Below are 18624 nucleotides of genomic sequence, written 5' to 3'. Positions count from 1 at the left end.
CTTTGTAGGCCTCTAACTCGATCGATTTCTGAAGAATTTTAAAAGATAAGTGTCTTTATTTGCTCCTCTGAATATTTATATTCAAATGACATTCAAATCTGTCAATGTAATTTTAAATACAAAACCTGAGAGTCCTTAAAAATGTAGACTAGTTGTTTTTATGAAAACTAAAATCAACAGAAACTATTGTTTTGAAACGCCCCAAGAACTACTTTCCGCGTAATTGCAGTCCTATTAAGTCAGATGTTCCTTCAAGATTGAGATCATAAAATCGAAAAGCCTTAATTACACTGATTAAATAATGCAATACAAGAAGAAACTCGCTTATTAAATGTAGTTATGGAAGCCCATATTAAATATTATATTTGCAAGCCATTCTCATGCATTTCCTGGGCAATTTTTTGTTGCAATTGCAAAAAAAAACTTCTCAATGAACCATGCATAAAATTCAGCGCCTCGCTGCATATTTTTTAGTCACATGTGCTTTGGCATCTTTTTTATCTTCTCTTATTGTTTTTGCGTGTGTCTGTCGCGAGTTTTAGTTCGGCGTGCCAAGCATGCGCACACACATATTCAATTACATCGAGCAACAACAGCAACATCAACCAGCAACAGCAACAACAGCAGCAACATCTCTGAGCGCATTGACAATAAGCCAAAAAGCAACCCCATTGCGTGCCCAAAATGGGCCCCTATATAGAGTTAAAGACGAAGGGAGATCGTGAGTTAAGTCCGCCCGACTGTCCGCCATGTGCAGATCAAAAAATTTTCTCACACTCACAACACAAAAACCGAAAACAGAAAAACAAAACTAAAAAAAAATGAAATGAAATACAATTTTTTGTAACGGCTTGATGTTCAGCACACTCTCAGCACGCAATGGTCTCCCTCCCTCTGTCTTTCTCTCTCTATATGCATGGCATCTCTTTTGCACTTCCTGTACTCAACTGTACCCCGCCTCCTGTTGCTGCTGCTGCTGCTGCTGGCCTTAAACTGGCCACGTATATTGTTTATATAGTTAACGAATGCGATACATTTAATCTTTAGTGTGTGTCAATTTGCCGTACAGTCATTTAGTTTGCATGTCCCTCGATCCCAATCCGTATCCCTATCCCTATCCCTGAACTCGACACACACACACACACAACCCTGAACCGATCCCACGATGACATCCCCGACGTGCCCAGGCATGCCACTTAGCGTTGCCCAAGTGTTCAACAGAAGCTACAATTCAGCATTCATAATTGACAACATTGAAGAAAGAGAGGGCAAAAGACTAAAAGACACTGAGAGCGAGGGAGAGAAAGAGTGAGCGAGCAAGGGCCACAGGAGGGGGAGGTGGAGAGAACCTCTGGCAAGGAGAAAAAAATAAAGGGCAGGTGGTAGTTTTTTTTTTTTGTCTTTCTGGTTGTGTTTACCACCACTCACCATGACTCGATTTCGGGGCTCGAGATTTACAGTGGTTCAAGGGTGATCCACATGGAATACTTAGATGATATGATCAAAAGTTAGTTACAAAATATTGACTTATAAACTGTTCAAATTTAATGTTAGAACCTAAGAAATATAACAATCCACTTCTAAAAACCTTCAAGTCAAAATTTTCTACACAAAACTTATTCGAAATTCCTGACGACTTGTTCTCACGATACCATCTAAAAGTATTTTTTCCCTAAAATTTCGTCCTGTTCAAAATGAAAATCCATTCCCACGCGCAACAGGCGCATATGCACATAAATGTAGGAACACCTTTCATAGACCACGTACTGTATTGCCCCGTCACCGATTTTCGTAGAAAATATCCATACCTGACTAAAACCTGACAAACGATTTTCAAAAACAAAATTCTAGTTTCCTATAAACCTAACAATTTCCACATACACGTAAAACCCGTGAAATTGTTTGAAACATTTGACGGGGGAAAATCCTAAAGAACCTTCAAAACTGTTCATTGAACATTGCAAATGGCAATGAAATTTCCAAACATGTGTTGGATAGATTTTCGACCAGTGTGCAATGTGCATATAAGGGCTCCGATTATAACTTATAACACCAAACGAGCGGAGCGAGAAAAATCTTGTGGGAAACTTGAGGGCAAAGTGTTTCCCACGATTCGAATGTCAGTGTAAAAGAAAACACAAGAGAACCCAGAGACAAACACACACACGCACACACACACAGACTACTCATCATCATCATCCCCTGCCAAGCAAGAGCCAGAGTCTTCGAACTTGTTTGTCGAGAAAAACCAACCACCACCACCGCCACCACTAGCGACACGAGAGGAACACAGTCCAAGCAGGCGACGATCTCTGAGTAATTTTCTCGGCAGGTGGTGGTGCGACTTGCACTTGGACTCTCCCTTGTGCTCTCGCGCTGAGCACGAGACTGAACTGAGAAACAGAGAGAGAGAGATCCGACGGCACGTGCAACTATAAAAGGCCGAGTAACTGGAGACGATAGCAACATTCTCAACGCTAACGTCGTGAAGTTAAGATCTCCACAAAAAAAAAAAAAAACAGAATAAAATGGCAACCAAATACGAAATGTCCAAAACCTATCAATACCGCAAGGTGATGAAACCTCTGCTGGAACGCAAGCGTCGGGCACGCATCAACAAGTGTCTGGATGAATTGAAAGATCTGATGGCCGAATGTGTAGCCCAACAAGGTGATGCCAAGTTCGAGAAGGCCGATATTTTGGAGGTGACAGTACAACATTTGCGCAAACTGAAACAATCCCGCCAAGCAGCAGCAGCTCCAGAAACAGTTTTGCCAGAACAATCATTCCGTGCTGGTTATATTCGTGCTGCCAATGAAGTTTCCCGTGCTCTGGCTACGTTGCCCAAAGTGGATGTTGCTTTTGGCACCACTCTAATGACACATTTGGGCATGCGTCTTAATCAACTGGAGCAGCCACCCATGGAACAGGTCGTCTCCAAGCAAGCTCCACTCAGCATCCAGTGCAGCAGCAGCACCTACAATCGTGACACCTTCAGTCCCGTCTCCAGCGGCTATGCCAGCGACAGTGAATCATCATCATCATCCTCAAGCTGCCGTTCTCCAATTGCTCAATCTCTGCTGCAAATTAGCAGCCCCGACCAAGTGTGGCGTCCCTGGTAAACTGGTGACAATCTTCATATGGATAGCTTCATCAATGGGCATCAATGGCAATGGCAGCAGCTTTACAATGAAATGCTTTACAATGATCTTCATTTTAATCGTTTAGTTTTGTTAACACGTTTTTGTTTAGGGTTTTAAGTTAAGTCTGTGATAGGGCACGCTTTATTATTGTAACTTTTGTCTACATCAAGTCAGAAGTCTGTTTTTTTATATACAAAATATGTATGTTTACTATACTTAAGAGATCTCAACATGAACTGAAAAGAATAATACACGAAAAAAGAAAACAAATATCAAAAACAAATGTTGTTTATTTTTTGAAACTCTATAACAATTTTTCTCTGATCAGAAATCGAAACTGGAAACTCCAACATCTTGTTGGAAAAAGTCATCTTGTCACAAACTATAGCATACTTTAAGGTTTGACGTTAATAGAGTGTTTTTGAGAGTCAAACCAAAAGATGACCAATTATTTTCAGATTATCTTTTAATATGGTTTAAATTGTCAATATAAATTATTATTTGGGTAAATGAGTTTTAAATTGCGAGAAAACTGATCTATTATGTGATATTTAAATTAATTAATGAGATAGATAAATAATTGGCCCGTCATTAACGATTTTTTTCTTTGAATTCACCTGATAACAACATTTATAGTTTATAATCTGAATACAATAACTAACAAATAACTGAAGAAATGCTTCTTGAAGTTACTTGATACAAATGTATGGCATCTAATAAGACAGAAGACAGTAGTTTAGTTAAAAACCAGAAGAACGGGGCTAACTTCGACCGCGTCAATGTTTGTTTACTTTTTTTGTTACTCTTTCCTTATCTACATATAGCCGTCGAAGCGGAAAAGCGGAAAAGTGTTTGCAAAAGAACGGCCTACAATCTTAGCATAGGAAATAATGAAGTTACTGTGTTCACCGATTGTTCCTATGGGAGCTATATGATATAGTCTCCCGATTTTTATCAAATTTGGGCGCACTCCTTTATTGGTGTAATAAACTCACCAATATTAACGGATATGGCTATATGAACTCGTCTCGTCGTGCTGATCAAGAATATAAATGTATACTTTATTTGGTTGGAGATGCTTCCTTCTATGCGCTGCACACTTGGGACTAAAATTAATATACCCTTTTTGCAAGGGTATAATGATCGAATTTAAGCCTGATCTATAACGGGAAAGAAGACAAGTGCCCAGGGACATCTGATGACAATTAAAATTGTCTAAATAAATGGTTTGGACATTAATTTTCAAAAGTTCTCTTTATTCATCTATTAGTTTATGGTTTCCCAATTTTTAATAATAAGTTTTTGAAAAATATAATATACATTATATGCATTATAAGTAATTTTCAAAATTTTTAAAAATTTTAAAATAAAATTTTAAAAGAAATTAAATCAATGCAGATTTAATATGATATACAAAACTGAGTTTGTTTATCTTTGGCTTGCTTGAGAATAATCTTAATCTTGGATTAGGATAAAACGAGCCACTAAAAAAGGACTAGACAAATTATGTTTCAGTTACTTTATCTAATGACCAAAGAAAAACATAATTTTATCTAAAGGTCAGAATTCTTCTCTCCCTTGTAATTTATCGGGATATTTAGATATATGTATATAACATAAAAAGTTCCACATATTTTCTAACAATTTACAATTACACCCCAAAATTAGCAAATCTAAAACTATTAATCATCCACTATTTTCCTATTAAACCTATTACTGACTCGTTAATTGTCTGATCATTAATACCAATTAGGAGTATGTGGCAAGCCCATCAATAAGGGGGAGGCGCAAGTCTCACCTCAGGCCAACGAACACGAGCCAAAAGTCAAGTCAAGCCAAGAAAAGCCGCACGCTTCCTGCGCCCGCCCTGTGACCCCTAACTACGTCCCCCTACCCAACAGCAACATCAACGGCAACAACAACAACAACAATAACAGGCAGTCAGACAGAGAAATGCAGCCAATATGCCACACACTAATTGTGTCCAATAAACACTCATCGGGCATTCGTAAAACCGATGGATATCGGGCCATGGGAACATGGGAAAGGAAGAAGAGACCGCATTATGCCATCATCATCTGCATGCCATTGATGAAACAATAAGCAAAAAGAAGATTGCCACGCCAGGATAACAATGAACATGAACCCACGCACAAGCAAAGACAGAGAGAGAGCGAGAGTGAGAGAGAACGAGAGACTGGAACCGAAACCAATGCTGAGGCTGTGTGAGTATCCTACTCTACTCTCACTCTGCACTACCCCCTCCATCGCCCCCTCATTGCTGCTGCGACAGGATGAGGCACTGAAGTATGCATTAAGGATAATAACACCGGCCCAAAAACAGCGGCAGCTGCAAAAATGTGCTCTGATCCTGAACAAAAAAAAAAAACGAAACGCAATGAAATAAGAAAAAAAACGAAGCATGTGGCCAAAAAGGAAAACAAACGAGAAAAAATTGTGTGAGAAACTTACTTTCTGCTCGGTTCCCACGCCACGAGCCAACAAGGATTGGTCCTACGATACGAACCGAACAAATTTTGCAGCTGTTCCTGTTGACGAAGGTTTCCAAAAGCGAACGAAAGTGAGAGAGTGAGCGAGAAGGGGAGAGAGCAGCGTACTCATGCGTACCCGAGGGTGGAATATCAGTCCGGGTATAAAAGGACAGTCGCTCTGAAGCAGAATCATCATTCACGATACAGCCAACAAGAAGGCAACATCGAACAGAACAGAAGAGAATATTTATATTTATATTCATTTAATCTTATCACAAAAACAATTATTTAAAATGGAATACACAACCAAGACTCAAATCTATCAGAAGGTGAAGAAGCCTCTGCTGGAACGTCAACGTCGGGCTCGCATCAACAAGTGCCTGGACACACTAAAGACACTTGTCGCCGAAATGCGGGGCGATGATGGTATCCTGCGATTGGACAAGGCCGAAATGTTGGAATCAGCTGTGATCTTTATGCGTCAAGAGAAGGCTAAGAAACTGACACCACCAGCAGCAGCAGCAGAACCAGCTACTACACTACCCCTGGATAGCTTCCGTCATGGTTATATGAATGCAGTCAATGAAGTGTCACGTGTCATGGCCTCTACACCTGGCATGAGTGTAGATCTGGGCAAATCAGTGATGACTCATCTGGGACGCATCTACAAGAACCTGCAGCAGTTCCACGAGGCACAAGCAACAGCAGCACTCACATCCACAGCAGCAACAACGACAACACAAACAATGTCGGAGTGCCCCCTGAGCCCTGCTTCATCTGGTTATCATAGTGATGATTGCTACGAGAGTCCTGCTCCCTCCCCTCAACCCATGGAGTGCGAGAAATTGTGGCGCCCTTGGTAAAGGACTGAGAGAATGAGATAGAAGGCAACGCATCTGTGATACACCCAACTGTGATGAAAACAAGACTAGCAAAACAAAACAAAACAAAACACAATTAAATAAATTCAATTAACAAAACGAAAACAATTATTTGACTTTTAAATGGGGTTCTTTCAGATGGTTTTCAGCTCAGTATTAAAACGATTCTTATTGGATTTTATTTTCATTCAAGAAAATTAAAATTAATCATGTTTAATTAGGAAATTAAGTTGAAATCATTTTTGCAAATTTCAAATTAATGAACCAGTTTGTGTTAGTTGTATATTTATTTTTATTGTCTTATTTTAATCAAAATTCGGTTTCAATCAATAAATAATTAATAATTATTATAAGAAATTTTGAAATTTTTAATTTTATATCAAAAAAAAAAAATGAATGAATATATTTTTATTTGTGTAATACCGTTAATTGAAACCGAATTTCGATTCAATGCTCCAATAATAGATAACTTGTCACTGGCAAAAGTGGTCACTTGGCCAAGTTCTATGGTAATGCATTTCCTCAAACCAATTTTGTTAACTCCCCAAAGGTTCTTCAAGGCACTTATTAATTTTCAACATTTTTGTTTGAAAAAGGGAGCTTTTTATATACGGCTGGTCTTTTGATTTGCTTATATAATTAAACATTTACGGCCACTTGAATATATTGCATTGGCATTGCAGTGGAGAAATAAAAGCTTGTTTTTTGTTCGCAATTTATTTGATTGCAAATTTGAACAGGAGCCACAAATTACTTAGGACCACAGTTTTTATAAATATTTTCTCAAATTGTTTTGGATAGTTAAGTTAGAGGGTTAATTTTCATAAAATCCGGTAGTTTCCGTTATGGTTTTCAAATTTGTTTTACGCGCCACTATTACATAGTTGGCAAGCTATCGATTGTTTCAGAGAGTTACCGATCACTTGCGGTTGATTGCGATACGTTATCGATAGCATTGTTAGAGACGGGAAACATCGGTGTTACCATAATCGATTAACTAACCACAATAACAACAAATTGTGCCGTTTCGCCGGCTTAAAATTATTTTAAAAAATACGCCACGGTTCCTCTTAGCGAAAATAAAACACGGTGGAATCGCGTCAACAACATCTACAAAGTAATAATTGACAAAAATCAATGTGAATAGCAAACGAGAAAAATGCAAATTGCTTAAATGCGAAAAATTATAGACGAGAACGCCATTTACAAGCCGCGAGCGTGAGTGAGCCAGCGAGTGCGCGTGAGAGTGCAAAAGAGAGCGCCGCCAAACACATACATACAACACAAGAAGCAGCGAACGAGTGTAGGACGGTCGTCGGTTTGGTCAGTTTTGGAAGAAGACAAAAAATTAAGAAAAAAAATTAACAAAAAATTTTCGCAAACTCTTGAAAAGTGTTTTCGCAAGTCTGTGGCGCGTGCGGGTTAACCGCTCGAAGGGCGGCAATTAAAAAATGAACGAATTTCGACCTACGCAATATTGGCAAAAGAACTGAAAAGAAATTGGTATTCTTTTTTAATTGCTTTTGTTTATTTTTTATACAAAAATTTTTTCCTTTTGCGCTGCTGCTGCTGTGTTGGTTCTTGTGTCGGTGTGAGGGGAAATAAGTGTATGCATGTGTGTGTACGTGTGTGAGATACTCGCTGCTTTTGGGAGGTGCGTGCGCCTTTTGCTACTTCTATGAGCAGAGTTGCCGCCTCAAACAAAATCTTAAATAATATCCGAATAATTGTGGCAGAAAATGTTTTGCAATACTCAATTAATAAAGTTTATTACATTGTTGCAACAATTAAAATTGTGATAACCAATCATGCTAGATAATTGCTTCAATGATTATCATTTAAAGTGTGTGTGAAAATGGCAACTCTAGTTAATTGCAGTCTGTCTGTATATGTGGGAATATTGTTTGTGCAGAGGCGTGCTTTAGTTTTCGAACAATTATGATTCAAGTATTAAGACCGCCCTTATCCTATTCTTAAAAATAATCTAAATGAAATAAATCAAGAATTGTAAAGTTCAAGCAAAGTTATCTGTGCATTTTTGCGTAACCGAAATTGCCTTTTTTGCCAAGGCACATGCAACTGTGCGCTTGATTTTTCGGCGGTAAACACTCACACTCATACTCCAATGTCTCTCTGTGTATGTGTGTACTCGTTGGCACAGCCATTGCTGTGTAGTACGTGCGTGTGTCTCTCCGTATGTGAGTGTATGTGTGTGTGCGTATAATAATTCTACGTATCGAAAAAAATGGTGCAAAATATAATGAAAAGAAAAGAAAAAGAAATCAAAATTAACTAAAATTATGATAAAATTCACTTTCCCCATAGGATACGGCACAATAAAATGCAATACCGCCACAATATGGAAAATCTGGAAGTTATCTAAGTTCCGGGTTGATGGTATGCGGAGACCAGGTTCACCAAATCCGGGGACATCAATAAAATAATAAGAAAAAAGTCAAAAACCAACAGAAATTATTATTAAGCATATTAAAAATAAAACCCACACGCTGCTGCTGCCGCTGATACACGAGAATAATATTGAAGCAAGTGAGAAAGTGAGAAGGAATAAAGCAGTAACAACAAATCAATTTGACCAGAGGACGAGGTCCGCACGGTCCAGACACAGGCAGCGCCGAAAGCATCTAGAAATTATTTAACAAAATATTGTTGTTGTTTAAAAGCGGCTCATCAACAAATAGACACAGCAGCAACAAAAACAAAATGTATCCCGCACCGGTGCGTCACCCTGCCGCCGGGGTAAGTAACATCCTCTTACAACTACACCTACACCTAAATGTTAATGTCAACCAATTCATTTTGGTTTTATGCTAATTGACCACCCCATCTCTCTTTCTCTGCATTTCTTCTTGATTCCCAATCAACTATAGGGACCACCACCTCAGGGCCCAATCAAATTTACCATTGCTGACACATTGGAACGGATTAAAGAGGAGTTCAATTTTCTACAGGCCCAGAATCATAGGCAAGTATCAGGAAATGGACTTCAATACAGAAACAAGGAAGAGAGATGTCACATTAGAGTAATCAGCTGATGCACATGGCAAGCCGCAATAACGATTAAACGAGAAACATTAAGTTTTCAATTAAAAATGATTAGAAGTTTGCCAAAACTTTCGATTTACTAATAGAGATTGCATACTCCGAATAATCCTTTATATCCTTCAATTAATGTATCTCTAGCATTTTGTATTTAAAACCCATTTCCAAAGGGCTTTTAAGTGTAACTGATATGTTAGCAAATATTGAAATAGTACATATTCAATTCAAATTCAAAATATTTTACAATCCAAAGTTGTACCCAGGATTAATATTAGGCAATTTTATTAGATTTGTTCTCTGCAGAAATCAAAATCAGTAAATAATTGTATAATGTTACTTAAGATTCGAATAACAAAGTTTAATTTGAAGAAATTTTAAATGTTACTAAAATTCAAAACGTTCAAAATTGCCTTTTTTTCTATTACGTAAGAGATCTATATAGTAAAATAATAACAGTTATTAGAAGTTATATGAAAAAATTATATATCTTCTATTTCGATTCTTTTCAAATGTATTTGCAAGACTGAAAAAGAATTAAGAATTAATTAGGGCATATTATAAGCGAAAAAGGCTTTTAGTACATCAAATTGTTGATTAAGATTTTGTTTCAACAAGAATTTGATTCTAAAAATCTTCTTGGAAAACTAAACCAAGATTGATATTCGCAAGCTTTAACACACACATACAAACAAGTGTGTGTGTATGTTTATTTGTATGTGTGTGAAGATGCTGCGTCTGCGTTTTGGCAAAAACAAAAGGCAAAAAAAAAAGAAGAAAAAAAACCGGTTTACTTGCGCCATATGCTTAATGCTCTCTGGGATCTCTTGTGATAGGATTAACCTGCTCTTGTGTGCGCCTCTTCCTCCTGCTCTCTCAAGCAGGAGCAGGGCGGCGGATGGTGTTTCCGTTGCCCTAAAAAAATATAAGAAAAAAAAAACTAATCTTCTCGTTTTCTGTGAATTGTTATTTTTTTCATTTCAGCATCAAATTGGAGTGCGAAAAACTGGCGAATGAGAAAACTGAAATGCAACGCCATTATGTTATGGTAAATCACTGAAACTATAAATCAGTTATCCAATCAATTAACACTTTTATGATCTTTGTAGTACTATGAAATGTCCTATGGCCTTAATGTGGAGATGCACAAACAAACGGAAATTGCCAAGCGTTTAAATACATTGATCAATCAGCTACTTCCATTCCTACAGGCCGATCATCAGCAACAAGTGCTGCAGGCGGTGGAGCGTGCGAAGCAGGTTACCATGCAAGAGCTGAATCTAATCATTGGGGTAAGCTAAGTTAATTAATTGAAAAGATTGAAATGATAATTCGGAATTAGAATTGGAAAGGATTAAAAAAGAGCCATATTTAAAAACTTATGATTTAGCTGAAAATGGAAAGTTTTTCCCATTAAAAGTTTCCATTTCTCGCTTGATTTAAGACATCATGTATTATTTATGTTTTTATTTCTTCCCCTTTGATTTGTTAACCAACTTTTTTGTTGTTGATCGACGAACTTGCGCAACAACTGTGTGTTTGTGTGTGTGTGTATGTGTGTGTAGCACCAGCAGCAACATGGAATACAACAACTTTTAGTAAGTTTTCAAAAATATATTTTTTTGCCAGTTCATTCTGTTTGCCTATGTTTGTTGCCAATGCTGAACGCCCGCCCCACAATTAAACTACATAAAAAGCAAAGCAAAAAAAATATAATTATGGTTAATGTTTTCGATTAACATTGTTGTTGTTGCAGTTGCTGTTGTTGTTCTCGCTTGCACACATTATAAATTAAAACTAAATTGAATGACTTAAGTATGACTAACCAATTATCCTTTTTGTTTGTCTGTTTTGCCTTTTCATTTGCAGCAACAAATTCACGCTCAGCAAGTGCCGGGCGGTCCACCCCAGCCTATGGGTGCACTAAATCCCTTTGGCGCCTTGGGTGCCACCATGGGATTGCCACATGGTGGTCCACAGGGTTTGCTTAAAGCGCCACCGGAACATCATCGGCCGGATATAAAACCAACGGGCCTCGAAGGACCAGCAGGAGCAGAAGAGCGTTTGGTAAGTCTGAGAAAAGTCTTTCACATTGTTTCAAATATATCACTTTCAATATTTATGTTTAATTGCAGCGCAATTCAGTTTCACCAGCCGATCGTGAGAAATATCGTACGCGTTCCCCTTTGGACATTGAGAATGATTCGAAACGTCGAAAAGAAGAAAAGATGCAAGTGAGTATATCCATCAATCAACTATTCCTAACATCCATCAAATACATTCATAATCAACATCATCTTCATAATCATCATCATCATCACTCATCATTTGTTTTAATCCCAAAATCAATAATTTAGCTAACTTAGCTAATGCCTCTCTCAACTCACCATAAATTATTAGTATAGTTGTAGTTGTTGTTTAAGCCTGAAATCAAAACAAAACAAAAAAAAGCCTGCTAATTGCTAATTTTATTGTGATTATAATTTTATTTTTGTATATTTATATATATTGTGTTTGTGTTTTTTTCAAAATTATTTCCAGGAGGATGAAGGCGAGAAAAGCGATCAAGATTTAGTCGTAGATGTTGCAAATGAAATGGTGAGTTGAGTGTCGGCCCATTGAAAAAATGCAACTTTCCCAAAAAAAAAAAAAAGAAACAAAAAAACACTCTAAAACAAAACACCAGAAAAAAAGACCAAACCAAATCAACATTCTTAATTAATATATATCTTCTGTTCTCCTTGTGTTCTTCTTGTTGCGTCGTTTGTAATAGGAATCCCACTCTCCACGTCCCAACGGTGAACATGTCTCCATGGAGGTTCGGGATCGAGAAAGCTTAAATGGCGAGCGTTTGGATAAACCCAGCAGTAGTGGTATTAAACAGGAACGTCCGCCCTCGCGCTCTGGTTCTAGTTCATCACGTTCCACACCCAGCCTCAAGACAAAAGATGTAAGCAATACTTTAAATATATTAAAAGTATTAAAAATGATTAACATTTCGTAATCTTTTTAGATGGAAAAACCGGGCACACCGGGTGCCAAGGCACGCACACCGACACCCAATGCTGCCGCACCAGCTCAGGGCGTTAATCCTAAACAAATGATGGCACAAGGTGGACCGCCGGGAGGGCCAGCAGGTTATCCAGGTCCAGCGTATCAACGGCCCGCGGATCCCTATCAACGTCCGCCGTCGGATCCTGCCTATGGTCGACCGCCGCCAATGCCGTATGATCCGCATGCACATGTGCGAACAAATGGCATTCCACATCCTTCGGCTCTGACTGGTGGAAAGCCGTAAGTTCAAGTGCCAAATTAACAAATTTTCAATATAATAATCATTTTCCCTTTCGCCGCAGTGCTTACTCTTTCCATATGAACGGTGAGGGCAGCTTGCAACCGGTGCCCTTCCCGCCAGATGCATTAGTTGGTGTTGGGATACCCAGACATGCCCGTCAAATCAATACGCTATCGCATGGTGAAGTCGTTTGTGCCGTGACCATTTCAAATCCAACAAAATACGTTTATACGGGTGGCAAGGGTTGCGTGAAAGTCTGGGATATCTCACAGCCGGGTAATAAGAATCCTGTCAGTCAATTGGATTGCCTGCAGCGCGATAATTATATACGCTCGGTGAAGCTACTGCCTGATGGACGTACCCTAATTGTTGGTGGCGAGGCATCAAATCTATCCATTTGGGATTTGGCAAGCCCCACGCCCCGTATCAAGGCCGAACTAACCTCAGCGGCGCCCGCCTGCTATGCCCTGGCTATTAGTCCTGACTCGAAGGTGTGCTTCTCATGCTGCAGTGATGGCAACATTGCCGTCTGGGATCTGCACAATGAGATACTGGTGCGTCAGTTCCAGGGTCATACGGATGGTGCATCATGCATTGACATCAGTCCGGATGGCTCTCGTTTATGGACGGGTGGACTCGATAACACAGTGCGATCATGGGATCTACGCGAGGGTCGCCAACTGCAACAACACGACTTCAGTTCTCAAATATTCTCGCTAGGCTATTGTCCCACAGGTGGGTGATATAATTTTAAACATAGTTTTTCCTAAGATTTTCAATTCTTGCCTCTATCGTTTAGGTGACTGGCTGGCCGTGGGCATGGAGAACTCCCATGTGGAAGTATTGCATGCATCGAAACCGGACAAATATCAACTGCACTTGCATGAGAGCTGTGTCCTGTCGCTACGCTTTGCTGCCTGCGGCAAATGGTTTGTTTCCACCGGCAAAGATAACCTGCTTAACGCATGGCGAACACCATACGGTGCCAGCATATTCCAGGTAAGCAGAGTCATAAAATTAAACCAATCTCCAGAAATTCAAAAGGAAATTAAGATTAAAAGAAGCATAAAGCTCTTAACTTAATTTCTCATCTATAAAAAGATAAGAACGAGAACGCTAGTTTTAAGTTATAACAATATCAATTGTATTGTATAGTTTTTTAGTCTTTTAATTATGATAAAAATTCTTCTGATAGTTTCCCCAGTATATTTAAAGATACTACGAGAGCAGAGTTTGAATTTTTTTTTACCAAAATTAGCTTACAATTAGTTTGCTGAATTATAATTCCTAATTTTTTGTTTTCACAATATCTTCATTTAGCAGTTTATTTTGAAACAAATTAGATTTTGCCAGATGGAGTTCTCAAACCTATAACTAATTTACTTTATTCTTTAAATCGATAATACAAAATATTCTATTTAATTTGCAGTCAAAGGAAACATCATCCGTACTTAGCTGCGACATATCAACTGACGATAAATATATAGTGACGGGTTCGGGCGATAAGAAGGCTACTGTCTATGAAGTTATTTATTAAAATCCCAACAACACACAAAGCAGATTTTTTCATTTTGTAATAAGTGCATATAGGTTTTTATTACAACACAACACAACAAAAGGAATGAGTTGTAGGAGAAGAAGAAAAAGGAATCATGCAAATATAATTAATAACAACTGCAAAATAGCGGGCAGCTAAAACCAGCAACAGCCAACAACAACAACCCTGCAGAAAAGCTAAGCAAAGAAAGAAAATTCTAATATACATATATATATAAAAACAACACAAACAAAAAAAAAAAAAAACGAAAACTAAATATTAAGAGTAATTGTAGCTACTAAGCTTAAGTTAAGTCCAATAAAACCAGAAACAGAAACAAAAGTTGAACACAAAAAAAAAAGGAAAAATAAAAAGAAAATAAAACAGATGTGAAGAGCATAAAACGGTTAAGTAAAGCACAGAGACACACGCGAAAGAAGACGGCGACAAAGAGAAAGCGAAGAAGAATAAAAATGGAAAGAAAACACAGTCGTCGTTACCTATTTTAGTATCGTTTCACCTAAATGAATAACGATTCCATGCATGGATTAGTCATATTGCAGGAGCGTTTTGAGAGATTATGCAATGAGAGGTCTGATCGGATCCGATGAGCTCAGTCAGGTCAGATCAGATCAGTTAGTTTTTTCCGATTTTGTGTAATGTGAAAGTCCTTATTCGATAATACACTGTTCAACCATCAAGCTATATTTTAAGTTATCAAATTTTGTTTAAACAAATATTAAGGGACTTCCTTTCTGCCTCTTTTCTTCCTTCCTTGAACTCCTACTATCACCTTGTCACACACACCCAAAATACACAAAACAAAACAAATATGAAAACCATGCAAGAAATATATATATAGATATATATATATATATATAAATATAAATGAATATAATTAGTAAGGATTTTAGTTAAGAGTTTTTACATTAAAAAAAAAAAAGAAAGAGGAAAAACAAGAAAATCACACACATAAACACTCTCGCAGCTTTTTTTGAAAAATGTGTGTAAAAAAATAAGAAATAGAAAAAAACAGAAAAAGATTAAACAATTTTTTTCTCAATTCAACTGTAAAATCCTATGTTCTAACAAATAATAATAAAAAAAAAAAACAATACACCCAGCTAAAAGTAAAACACAAAACAAACGGAACAGCAACAACTTGTTTAGAGTTTAGATTTATATATATATATGTACGTATATATATAGAACTATATATATTATAATATAGGAGAGCGAAAACAAAAGGAAAAATTGATAGAGTGCAGCACACACGCTTCGATTTTTAATTTTACAAAATATTATTATTATTATTGTGGTTATATATGTATATAATTATATTATAAATAATTGAAGCAAACAAACGAAAAAAAATAAAAAATTATATGTAATCGAAAGTAATGCAAAAAACGGACAATTAATTTAGTCTAGAAAACATCTGTGGTATAGACGCTTCGCTGTCGCGGCAATGGGGCACCCTGCTTTCGTGAGAGTTTTGTATGTAATTCCCTTAAATTTTCACATTGCCGTCCAGAGATCTGTCTGAACTTGTCAATGGCAATGGGCAACAGGTTGTCCACCAGAAAGATTTTGTTTTTCATCACGAAATTGGGCTGAAATGAAAATTATATATTATCAACCTCATTTTTTTGTTCTATCTAGTTAAGTTGATGTCTTACATCTACGGCCATGTCACTGGGCGGTTTTAAGGAGTGCTGGGCCAGAAACAGATCCCTTAACAAATACTCCAATTTTTGCACTAGTGTCTCACATTTGGCCAAGCATGCACAATGCTCCGTTAGTTGCAGAAAATGTCTTATAAATACCACTGTGGATTGGGTTAAATTCAACCAAGTGTCTCCCGTCGCCTGGCCACGCACATCGATGCCCAGTGCATCTAATTCGAGGAGAAGACGTTTTAAATTCGTTTTGGTTTGCAAATTATATGGTTGCCATATCTCTTCGGTGCGTCCCACCGAATCTAAAAGTCGTTGCCGAGACTCTTCAATCAATGATTCCAATGTGGTTCGCAATAATCCCTCCAAATGATAACTGATATCCAAGCCTATTTCAGTAAGTTTAGTCGAAGGCTTGCGTACTCGCTCCACACACTTGGCCACCGCCTCCAGGGTAGTACCCTTTGTAAGATAGTGCTTGATCAATTGACTGGCAAAATATTGTAATTCGGCATTGCACCAGACGACAAGAGCTGACAAAAAATGAAGTAATAACGTGAAGAACTTATGATTTTAAATAAATACTTACCACTAACACATGCCGGTTGCTGCTCGAAGGCAGCTAGAAAATCACAAGCCACTTGCGTTAGATCACAAAAGAATAGCTCGGAGATTTCTGCATTATTTCGACGAGCCTCTCGCTGGGCCACACGAAGGCTTACTGCACACACTTTTAACAGTGTGGAGCTCGCCTGGCGATATCTTCCCATTTCCACAAGTATCTTTAATGGCCGCTTGGCAGCCCTTAAGGCAATTTGTAAATTACGATTATGACTATTGGACAACTCTTTGAGTAGGACATTAATCAATTTAATCTCTTGTTGTTTCACTTTGCTTTCAATATTGGCTGCTTGTGGCAATTTTTTGCGATTTGCAGTCAAAAAGAAGTCCTGAGTACGTTTAATTAAAGCCTGGGCATCTTCGAAATGACGTTGAGCCACCAATGTCTGAATTTCTTCACTGGCTGTGCCTAGCCACTCTGGTGTCTCATCCTCCAAAGATTTCGGTTCTGTGTGCTGCGGTGATATGGATGCCTGTTTTTCTGGGGTGGTTGATGTTGATTTAGCTTGCTGTTGATTTGCCGCTCCTTTGGCACGATTCGGTGGCTGTGGTGCTTGACCTTTCTTAGATTTCTTCTGCTGATCAAAACGAAAGGCCTCTTCCAGTTTCTCAATCCATTCGGTTTTGCCGGCTGCTGTAATACTCTGATAGATTTTTGAACCATCCGGTGTTATTATATTTATAGCATTCTTAACGCCATCCAAATCTTTAATATTAATGACAGCTATCTTCTTGGGGTCATATTCGGTGAGAAAGTCCAAGCGTCTGAGAGAGTTTAGAAATTAAATAAATTTGAGAAACCAAACTAGATGGATTCGATTGCCACTTACTTATCATGCTTAACTTTGCACACAATAAGCACATCGTTAAACAAAAAGAAAAAGACTCGCTGTATGGGCCGGTAATCATTGCCATCGAGCTCGATCAGTGCCCCTTCATTGAGAAATGTCTTGCCCTCCAGATTGCCATTGAATCCCTGGACCATTTCTTTAACCGCACGTGTGGCATGACTATTCTCCAAATCATCTCCTCCTCCTCCAGCTGTTGCCCCACTACTGCTATCGACCTCTGTACTATCAGCTTTGAGTTGAGTTGCTGTTTTTCCATCTGTCATAGAGGCCAGAATATTTCGTTGCTCGATGAGAATATGCGATAATTGATACATTTCCGACTCAAGATCTGAATAAAAGAATAAATAATTAAAATAAAGGGGCGTTTTCTCTTATTTTCATTCCCATGCTCACGGGATATCTCTTTGGCCGTTTGTATGAATTCCATATAGTTCTTTTTGCATGTTTGTTTGAGAGTGGCTGAGGTTTGTTCATTGTAAGCTTCGATTTCCTTCTTCCGTTGCTGCAGGTCGCTGCCACCCACACATTCCCGCGTCAGCTCCTTGGTATCTTAAATCAAGGGAATCAAGTTAAATACAATATTTACAAAATATAATAGTATATATGTAACTTACATTTCTCAACGCTAAAGTTAAAGTCATCAAACTCTTTCATTTTCAGCGATTGGTCCTAAGCTACTCGCCAACTGTATTTGGAATTGTTATTTAGAGATTAGTTACGTATATTTTGACCTAAGCAGGGTCAGTGGTCGGTTTGTAATATGTTTTAAAAGCTGTATTTTTGCGTTTGACTTATATTTTTTTAGTTTTGTGGTTTTTTCTACACCTCCAACTTGGGTCAAGCTTCGCCCAAGAAATTTTGCAGCACTTGCGATCAGCTGCTTTTATGTATTGTTACTCAACACTAAAACACAATCGCAGCGAAACGTTAATAGCAAGTTTCTTAATGTAAAGATATGCCTTTCAAGACTTCAATTAATTAAGAATTTAAGTCCATAGATCTTAAGTGAAAAAATCCGTGAGAAAACTATTTGGAAATAGAATTGTTTTTCTTTTAAAGGCGCTTTAGAAA

General features: G+C 37.9%; 4 protein-coding genes across 8 annotated transcripts; 3 read left to right on the top strand and 1 right to left on the bottom strand.

The window, feature by feature from the left end:
• Nucleotides 1–2481: 2481 nt before the first annotated feature.
• Nucleotides 2482–3270, top strand: E(spl)m7-HLH (Enhancer of split m7, helix-loop-helix). The gene has a single exon (XM_068297232.1). The coding sequence runs from the start codon at nt 2529–2531 to the stop codon at nt 3120–3122; it is 594 nt and encodes a 197-aa protein (XP_068153333.1). The 5' UTR covers nt 2482–2528; the 3' UTR covers nt 3123–3270.
• A 2658-nt stretch (nt 3271–5928) lies between these two features.
• Nucleotides 5929–6498, top strand: E(spl)m8-HLH (Enhancer of split m8, helix-loop-helix). Its single transcript, XM_068297514.1, has one exon. It carries the CDS (start codon nt 5929–5931, stop codon nt 6496–6498), a length of 570 nt encoding a protein of 189 aa, XP_068153615.1.
• Nucleotides 6499–7494: 996 nt separating this feature from the next.
• Nucleotides 7495–15802, top strand: gro (groucho). Of its 5 annotated transcripts, none has more exons than XM_068295921.1 (13): nt 7495–7633; nt 8842–9273; nt 9405–9499; nt 10558–10621; nt 10683–10865; nt 11443–11640; nt 11709–11807; nt 12115–12171; nt 12347–12523; nt 12587–12867; nt 12930–13603; nt 13668–13867; nt 14298–15802. In XM_068295921.1, the coding sequence occupies exons 2-13, from the start codon at nt 9238–9240 to the stop codon at nt 14403–14405; spliced, it is 2172 nt and encodes a 723-aa protein (XP_068152022.1). In that variant the 5' UTR covers nt 7495–7633; nt 8842–9237; the 3' UTR covers nt 14406–15802. The 5 variants fall into 5 exon arrangements, with proteins under 5 accessions (XP_068152022.1, XP_068152024.1, XP_068152023.1 ...); XM_068295923.1 differs by lacking the exon at nt 7495–7633 and adding an exon at nt 7651–7839; XM_068295922.1 differs by lacking the exon at nt 7495–7633 and adding an exon at nt 7846–8019.
• Nucleotides 15664–18443, bottom strand: Exo84 (exocyst 84). The gene is made up of 6 exons (XM_068295927.1): nt 18168–18443; nt 17947–18102; nt 17533–17881; nt 16671–17467; nt 16085–16614; nt 15664–16018 (listed from the first exon to the last, which is right to left on the bottom strand). Exons 1-6 carry the CDS (start codon nt 18205–18207, stop codon nt 15833–15835), a joined length of 2058 nt encoding a protein of 685 aa, XP_068152028.1. The 5' UTR covers nt 18208–18443; the 3' UTR covers nt 15664–15832.
• Between the last annotated feature and the right edge of the window lie 181 nt (nt 18444–18624).

This window comes from Drosophila tropicalis, unplaced genomic scaffold (genome assembly GCF_018151085.1).
Source record: "Drosophila tropicalis isolate 14030-0801.00 unplaced genomic scaffold, ASM1815108v1 contig_859, whole genome shotgun sequence".
NCBI lineage: Eukaryota > Metazoa > Arthropoda > Insecta > Diptera > Drosophilidae > Drosophila > Drosophila tropicalis.
This window is presented reverse-complemented; position numbering and strand designations above follow the sequence as displayed.